The 9,529-nt window shown below is 51.2% G+C and overlaps 1 protein-coding gene across 1 annotated transcript; it reads right to left on the bottom strand.

Moving 5' to 3' along the window:
* Positions 1 to 236: 236 nt before the first annotated feature.
* LOC147702584 (uncharacterized) lies at positions 237 to 4,601 on the bottom strand. The gene is made up of 2 exons (XM_086928806.1): positions 4,331 to 4,601; positions 237 to 886 (listed from the first exon to the last, which is right to left on the bottom strand). Exons 1-2 carry the CDS (start codon positions 4,599 to 4,601, stop codon positions 237 to 239), a joined length of 921 nt encoding a protein of 306 aa, XP_086784932.1.
* Between the last annotated feature and the right edge of the window lie 4,928 nt (positions 4,602 to 9,529).

Genomic DNA, 9,529 nt, shown 5'->3' with positions numbered 1-9,529 from the left:
GAGCAAGAAAGGCCACTTTATTTTAGGACAGGTGCATCATAAATTTCATGAACACATTCATTATTTATTTATTTACATAATTCAACTCTACAGTGAGCCTACGAAACCTAAATCCCAAAACCCCGAACAAACTCCTGCCTACTACCCCTAGCCTACCCAACGCTACCCTTCAGGATGGCCAACCCGCTCCAGGCTGCCCACCCCCACTAACAAAAACCCGCCACCCAGGAAAACCTTTAGCGTTTTCCTGCCCCACCTAAAGGAAAGGAAGGAGCACACCACAACTGTACCTGAAGAACCTTGCTAATCAAGTCCCTGAGTTCAAGAAGGTAAAAAGAGAGGCCCAAAGCTGAGAGATGCACACCGTCCTCACAAAATAAATGATGTTCAGAGACTTTTAAATGATAATGGTCCAAACTGTAGATACCCCAATGTTGACAAAAAAGGCGCATTGTCCTGTTCACTTTCCTTCTAGCCTTTTCCAGGGCAGAATGGTTCCTCGCCCCACGCCATTGCAAACGAGGCACAAACTCAGTCCATATAAGCATGGTGCTCACCCATGTGGTTCTGATGATTTCCAGGTCCTGCTTCATTAATTTTAACAAGGTCAACCCAGAGAGAGAAACCAAGTCATTCTCTCCCAAGTGTAGCACCAGGAGATCCGGAGGGCCCCCCAAACACTGTGAAACCAAAGCAGCCAAGGCGGGAAAAAGCCCACCCCAGCGCATTCCCCCTGTTCCATGCCAGGAGACTTCGTGTGTCATACTGTTCAGACCAAGTGATCTCCAACAGAGCTGACTGGCAGCGGCTAAAGCTGCTCTTTTAACAAAAGAGTGCCCCAGTATCCACACCCCTCGTTTGCATCCGGCGACTGATGGCCAAGGACCTAGGAGAGAAAGAAATGTTAGACAAGCCAAAATGCACTATTTCCTCACATACTTTTCACAGCACTTGGAACGCCAACGACCAATGCGTCGGATCTGGGACCAGTCCCACCCCAGCCGAGCGGCCTCCGTCGCCGCACCAATTCGGAAAGAATGAGTACCAAATTGAACAGGATCCTTCCCCAAGCGCAAAAAAACCTTGCGTAATACAGCCAACAATTGAGATGCAACTATGGGACTACCATCCGCATGACAAAATATGGACCCCTGGAGAAAATGCGGAGAGGACACAAACACTTCCCATTCCCCAACCGGGCAACATGCAGAGACACCACTCCTACCAAGGAACACCCACTTACCCCTCCCCATCTGGTCGGTTTTAGATGCCCGCAGCCACAGCCGCACTCTGTCACTTTCCAACACCACCTCATTGCTGGTCATACCTACCCTGCCCCGCAACCCCAGCAACTCTGATGCCCGAAATGCCCCAAAGAACAACCAAACAAAACACAAACGAAATTTGGCACACTCAAAAGCATCATAACAACACACCTCCAATTCCGGCAACAGCAACTGGAGCAACTCAAAAGTCACTGGCTGCCGGAGCTGCTGACCACCAGCCCGGAGCCTGGCCAAACCTTTCAACACTTTACGAACCAACACCCCCCCAACCGGATCCCTCCCCCACCAAAGCTGCCCATAAAAAGAAACCCCAGCCAATTTGCCAGAAATGGTAGTGGGCGATAAGCCTTTGTCCGCCAGATGTAAAACAAACTGCAAGACGCATTGTTCATCAGACCAACCCGCCCTAATCGGCCCCATCGAATCCTTACCAAACTGCAGAAACTCATTCCAGGCTTTCACATAACCCCGCCTGGTGGATTCAGCCACTGAATTTTCTACCAAGTGGTGAACCCTCAATCCCCCAGGTCCCATACGTACTGTGGGATCGCTGTTGGTTCCAGGTCCGCCCTAGGAGCTAACTTGCGGAACTCGGACCACTGAAAGCGAGACAAAGAATCAGCGATGCAATTAGAAGTACCAGGAACATGCCGTGCTTTAAAGACAATATTTAATTGCAGACACCGCAGCATGAATGCGCGCAGGAGCCGCAAAACCCGCAAATCACGAGTCTTTTGGTGATTGACAAGGTGCACGACTGCCAAATTGTCCACGTGAAACAAGACTGAGCGATTCTGAAACTCATCCCCCCATAGGTGCAGAGCAACCAGCAGCGGGAAGAGCTCCAGAAACGCTATGCTGCGACCCTGATCCTTCCAGTGCGCCGGCCAGCCGGCCGCGCACCATCGACCTTCCCAAAATATTCCGAAGCCGTGAGCCCCTGACGCATCAGTGAACAACTGTACTTGCCATACCATGTCCTCATCCGCAAAAAACAAGGACACGCCATTAAACTCTTGTAGGAAACGAAGCCAGACGGTCAAATCGGCACGCACATCGGTGGTAATGCGCACCCTATGATGGGGAAGGCGTGCTCCGGACATGGACAAACCCAGACGTCTGCAGAATGTCCTGCCCGCCCGAACAACCCGGCAAGCAAAATTGAGGTAACCCAACAACTTCTGAACAGTTTTCAAAACAACTTTCCGCTCCCCCAACACCAGATGTATGAAAGCAGACATTTCCTTCACTTTAGCCACAGGCAATCTCGCCACCATAGACAGAGTATCAATTTCAATCCCCAAGAAAGTCAGGGACGTACAGGGACCCTCTGTCTTGTCCGGCGCCAATGGAACCCCCAATTCCTCCGCTAGAGCCTGAAAGATGTTCAAAGCCGACTGACACTGCCCAGAGCGACCTTCCCCAATGAAAAGAAAATCATCAAGGTAATGACAGACCAATACGTGGCCACTAACAAAAGTGAATCGCCACTGCAGGAAGGTACTGAAAGTTTCAAAAAGGGAGCATGACACTGAACAGCCCATGGGCAACACCCTATCCACGTAGAAACTACCATCAAAATGCATTCCCAACAGACTGAAATCCCAAGGGTGAATGGGCAATAGCCGGAAAGCCGACTGAATGTCGCTCTTCGCCAGCAAAGCCCCAACACCAGCCGTGCGCACGAGCCGTAAGGCATCGTCCACCGAAGCATAATTGACAGTTGAGTCAGCTGGATCAATAAAGTCATTAATTGATGAACCCTCGGGCCAGGACAGGTGATGGATAAGACGAAACTCCCCTTCCGCCTTCTTAGGCACCACACCCAGAGGTGATACAATCAAGTCAGGCAGAGGACAATTCACAAAAGGACCAGCAATCCTACCAGCCGCAAGCTCAGCATCCAGTTTCTTCCGCACAACATGGGGACTCTCCTTCGCAGACTTCAAATTGTCCGACCACCTGCCCACCCTGGGTCCCTGATACCCAATCCGGAACCCAATTTTGAAACCCCAAGACAAAATCTTAGCGGCCTCAAAATCTGGATAATCCACCAGCCAGAGGTCGAGAACCTCCTGCCTAATAGGAGTAGGAGCCCTTGTAAACAGACTGTTGTTGCTGCCCCCTACCCCCTGAACCTCTTCCCTGCTCACCCAATCGCTGGCCGGGAAAACACTGTGTGAGGGCATGTTTCCCTCCACACTGCGAACACTCGTGTTTGTACCTGCAAGCAGGTCTGTTACAGGAACCCCTGTTAAAATGCCAGCATGTGCCAGAGGCGGCTGATTGACCTCTGCCCCAAACCCCCGCCCCAGACTGAGCGGGGCGAGCTGAAAAGGGCCGATAATACACGGGCTGCCCGCTAGCTGTGTGGGTCGTAGCAGGTGGGTTTGCCGATGCCATCCATTGCAACCATAACTCGGAATCAACCTCACCCCACGAACGCTCAGGGAAAGCGCTCATGCGCGCCCTGAATTCGTCATCATAGGACAACCAAGCAAAGCCGCCAAAATAACTGTGAGCCTTGCGGATAACATCTGCATATTTAAACATGTCTATTGCTTTCTCAGGATGACGTTGACAATAGACGCTGGCATAAATAAGAAAGGCCGAAGTCCAGTTCTCTATGGACTTCGGAACACGAGGCCTCCGAGCCAATTCTAATTCCTCCTCCTTTGACCCTTCTTTTGCCTGAACATCCCTATGGAGAAGCCTAAAAACATCCACAAATGCCCCAGACCATATCAAATTCTTCGTTTTTTCAGATAAATGAGACCCCAAAGGCATTCCCACCCCAGAATAAGGCAACTTTTTCGGTAGGATACTATCCTCCGTGACACGTGTGGCATCCACCCCGCCCGCCCCCGCTGTAGAAACTTCATTTGCAACTTGCACATTAGAAACATTCGAAAGTACAGGCCGCTCAAGCCTCGGTGCCAGAGCGACTCGCTCAACCACAACCCCATCACCCGTACCAATAGATCTTGTACTCTTAACAGGGAGACTCTCCCTAGGTTGCCACACAGACCACCACCCATCCTTACCTCTCGGTAACTGCTCCGACTGCTGTGCGACAGCCCCACGATCCCTCTGAGAAGGTCCAGACCACACTGCCCCTCGTACACCTGCATGGTCCGCTCGAGACTCCTGCAAAACACGAGAAACAGTGGGTTGCCCCAACCCACCCCCCTGGGCCCGTGCTGCCAAAAGCCCAACATCTTTGTCTCTCAATTCCCCTTCTTCCAACTCATCATCATGAAAACTCCCACAGAAAGCTTCATCAGAAAATGCAACTTGATCACTACCACTGGGCATAGCCCCATCACCAATACCCCCATCATAAAACTGCCAGTCGATGTTGTGAAAGCTATTTGCACTGAAAGCTGTAGAAGAGCCGTCCGCTCCAGACAGCCCCCCTGTAAGCCCACCACTGGAAACAGCCGTGTGGACAGTTCCCGGTCCCGTAGAAACAGCCAACAGCCGCCCAGCCGACGGCGCAGATTGAAAACTGCGGCCGCTCGAGCCAGACAAGGAAACAGCCCCAAAAACATTGCCCCCCACAGCGGAACCGCAATCACCCCCGACGCCAGACCAGTGACACCCACCGACCCAGCCTCAGGGCCACCCAGAAGCCCACCTGGACGACCCCTGGGGACCGGGAACAGTGTCTGACCAGTAGCCGGGGGCGCCCCCTTGCGCAGCAAACCCTTACCACCCGGGGTCAAGGACGTGTGGGGGGGGGGCCGGGAGCCAGGAGCACCAGTTGCAGCAGCCTTGGAGGCCGAGGGGGGCAGCAGGGTATGTGCAGCACCCACCGAAACCACAGCAGGGGCCGGGGGCGGGGCCTCAGGGGGGGGGGGCGACGGCAGCGCGGCACGGGGGTGCCTGGCATCAGCGTCAACCGTGGGAGGAGGGCCAACATTAGGGAGGGGGGCAGGAACAGGCCCCGGCAATGCAGGGGAGAGCAGATAACACTGCCCGTTGAGCCATAAGTATGGGGAGACCCCATCTGCCAAAGGCGGCACCGAGGGGAAAGAGGCAAGGGGCACCGCAGCAGGTAGAGGGGCGTGCAAGCGCCCATGCTGCTCCAAGCTTCGCCCACGCTTGGGCTTGGGGCCCGCCTGCAGCTTCCCCGACTTCCCAGTTGCCAATCCGCCTGTGCGCGGAGCCAGCCGGCCCATGGAACGCCCCCGCCTCCCCCCGGGCGCCCCTCGTGCACCAGCATCGAAAAACGGTAACGCACATACCTGCTGGAGGGCGCCCGGGTCACACGGCGGGGGTTCTGCATCCACGGCGGGCAAAACAAGCCCAGGCCCGTCTGCCGGCATGGCCGCCTCGCCATCTTCTTCGTCCTCTGGGCCCGGCGATAAACACGCCTCCACAGCCCTGGCGACGCCCTCCGAAGCCTTGCGAGGGGGGCGGGCCATGCCGACCCAAGCTTCCGCCGGGACACCCGGCATCAACAAGTCCTCACGCCCTGCCGCACAAAGGATTTGAACAGCCCTCCTGACCTCCGCCGCTTCCTCCATGACCCAGGCAAAGGTAACCACGAGCGCAAAACAACCTCCCTTCACGCCTCCCGCCACGCAGTTCCTAACCGCCAGCCTGACTTCCCCTTTTAACCCCTCTGCTAATCAGCCCCACCTGGTTCATGATCCTCGTGCGAACCTGCCCAGGAAGAGACCGGCTCGCGCCTGGCTCTCCCTGGGTCCCCCCTTCTCCGAAGTCATGGTTTGCACAGACCGCACTGCCGCAGTGTACCACATTCGGAAGAAAGGAGGCACAAGAGCTCTGATCGTGCAATAACTACACTCCACGCTGCTACTTGAAGCATAAAATGTCATTTTATTAGGACAAGGTTGCAATCATTTAAACTTTATTAACAGTACATAACTGCAAGAAAATACTTTTCCCATCCCATATCGACACATTCTCCATTCCGTCTTCTCACAACCATCTCACCTGTTTGACTCTTCTCTATTCACTCAGTGACCTCCTTCCTCTCCCCATTCTCACCTTCACTTGCCCACCAAGCATCCTCTGTTGACTTTCCTTCATTGCCTCCCGCGCCCCGCTATCAGTCCGTTCTCCCCCCCGAAGAGTGGATCCGCCCGTATGTGACTCCCCACCCCTTCAAAGTACAGTAACGTAGCTACTCTGCAACCTGCCCTAAACTGGCACGATAAGACCGATCCAATCCCAAGCCCTCCACGTAACCTGTAGGGAGGGTGGCTGGACAAACTTTTTCCCTCTAATCCCCCCCGGTGGTGCTAAGGTGTCAGGAAGAGGCCGGATCCTCCTCTCCTGACACCTTATATGTGTTCCTAACTCCCGCCCCTTCCCCAATCATCTAAACCCTCCCACACCTTGTCCTTCCGACCATCGCGCGAATAGCCCCGGGGGTTGACTGGTCTGCGACCTTCACTTCCCCCGGGGGCCGTCATTCTGTCCCAAGAAGCCCAGAAGTTATACCCAACACAGACCCGTCTGCGGAGCCCGCGCACGCCTTTCAAAGTGCACTTCAGCAGGACACCAGGGATTTAAATGACAGACAATTGAACATGGTATTCCAAAGATTGGGAATATCCCGTTGGACATTTTTGATACAGATCAGAACTGAAAATGCCCCATTTCTATGAGCAGGGAATGTCAGTTATTTCCTGGTAGTTTACATCGAGTTCTTTACATTTCAGATTGGTGTTGAGTTCAATGAGTACAGTAAGTGGTGCCAAGCAACTGCCATGAGCATGGGAAGGGATCTTCCTTCTAAGGGAGCAAGGTGGTAGCATGCAACGCTGACAACAAGGGGGCATATTATCAAGGGGGTTTATCTCCACTTTTTTGGCTTTAAAAGCCAAGAAAGCGGAGATAAAATTATCTCCCTATTACCTAGCTGCCGCTAACACCAGTTAGCGACAGCTAGTAGGAGATAGCGACCATCTTGGGCCCCACTTTGCATGTCAGTGATATTTATCACTAATGACATGCAAAGTGGGCGTGCCAAGATGTTAGCGACTGGAAACAGTCGCTAACATCGCTATCTCCTATTACCAACTTTTGGAGATATTCGCGCTAAGCACCAATATCTCCAAAAGCTAACACCTGCCCTGAGCAGTTCTTAGCCATGTTATCCAATGGGAGGTGGATAGCATGGCTAAGAGCATTAGCACGGTAATGCATGAATATCGCGGACTTTTCAGCGATATTCATGCATTGCGGCCGATTTTTATCGCATTTGCGATAAACCTTGGTAATACCAAGGTTTATTTGCGATAAAAATCGCCGCAGCTCTGCGGTAAATTTTTGTCTCTAACCAAGCAATAGCGAAAATTATCGCTATTGCTTGGTAATATGCCCCAAGGTTTCCAGGTAAAGAATTTGGAAATAATGCAAAACATTATTGCATAAGAAACGTTGATAAGCCCAAATATTTGGAGAATGGGGTTTTATAGGAATCAGCCAGTATTGTACTAGCACGATAGGAGGAAAAAGCAAATCAGAGTTCAAGGATGTTTTGATGTGGTGCTGTGTTTCAAGGAATTAGTGGGATGGAAATGGCATATGCGACAGAAAATGAAGACTCTGTTAGGCTGGTCTCTAAAGGCAGTCCTGTGCATCAGACTCTACCTTAGTAGTCCAGAGCATGTACTTGAATTGTTTGAGGGGGATGAATTGCCAGAGGCAGATTGGTTTCTGGAAGTATCTGAATAGGTCCAGAGTGTATGTAATCATAAAATTAAGTTGTGAAGCGGTGTAAAGCTAACTGTGTGCCCAGTCTTTGACCTTGCTGTCTGGTGGCTCTCTTCTCCCCACTTGCCTAACTTGCTGTTACCTTGAGGAAGCTGTATTTTTGTTACAGCTGGGTAAGGATGCTGCAAACTGGTTACAATGACTTAACTATCCAGCCTGTATTGTGCAGATATGGGCCCTGCCTTTATCCCTGATTATTGCTAGGACTGGGATTTAACCACATTAAGCCAGGCCGGTCCAAGAATCATGCACACTGGTTTGGCCCACACTCATACATTCCCCGCCAGAAGGTGGAAAAGGGTAGGTTGCCACCTCACCGTCTCTGCATTTTGGCTCTGTCAGATTATGGCAGTAGGCGTTTTGAAAGTCTAATGTAAAGGATTTAGCTTTTAATGAGCTACCCCTCACAGATAAAAATTCAAATAGATTTAAGATAATGTCAGGCACGAGGAAGATCTCCTTCTAACAAATTGTTCAAAGAAAAATGTAAATATTAAGTAAATGAGTTTATTTCGGGTACAATCCACAAAACATGAAGGATAATAGAAACAGGTACAATAGGTAATAGTGTGCATAAATATAAAAAACAGCAACAAACCATCACAGGTCACAACTCCGGCACCTAATATGCCATGCTGCAACCTGACAACAAGATGCAGGTGCCAGCATAATGCTTGATGCTAGAGTCTTCACCAGTTCGAAGGATGGTTTCAAATTCTGAACACCTAGATCTCTTAATGGTGGAAACAACAGCTTTCATCTCTGGGCAGCATGTGATGGACAAAGAAACAAAACATGTATCCAGTCTTCAACACGATTTGTCAAGCAATGACAGTAGTTTGTTTAAAAGGGTAAGTTGCCTCGATTAAAAGTGAAAGAGTTCAATGCGAATTTGACTAATTCTTAAAGTAGCTAAACTCGGGTGGGCCCAATATTCTTGTCTGGTACAGTAAGGGTCTGATGTAAGCACGGTAGGTAATATCCCCAGGTCCCGATACACAGGAATTATAGGTGTGCTGGGGGAAAGTCTTAAGGGTCATTTCAGCAACCTTCTTTGACAAATTGATGGTTTTGGGATGTTTGAATAGCCCCAGAATTCTGCTTCATACAAGGAAGCTTTTCTGGCACTGTGCCTTATAGATCAAGGTCAGGGGACACCACTCTCCACCCTACCTATTTTCAGTTGCAAAAAGGGGCAATTGCTCCAGCCCTTGGAGCACGAAGGTTCTTCTTCTTTCTAAAAATAGAGGCGTCTGTTGTGTTGGTTTTACTTTAACAATAGTAGCTGCTTCATGTTCCAGCGTTTTGGTGCTGGAATCAGGCAGTTTCACAGGGGATTGGATGTACGCTCTTGCTGTGCGGTGTTTTTACATATAATAAAGCTTGTTTTTAGAAACAACACCAGGGGGCAGATTTACAAGCCCCTTGCGCCACGTTTACGCCGCCTTGCGTGACGCAACAGCGGCGTAAACGTGGCGCATCCCTGCGAGGCA

This window comes from Lissotriton vulgaris, chromosome 7, assembly GCF_964263255.1.
Source record: "Lissotriton vulgaris chromosome 7, aLisVul1.2, whole genome shotgun sequence".
Classification (NCBI taxonomy): Eukaryota; Metazoa; Chordata; class Amphibia; order Caudata; family Salamandridae; genus Lissotriton; species Lissotriton vulgaris.
This window is presented reverse-complemented; position numbering and strand designations above follow the sequence as displayed.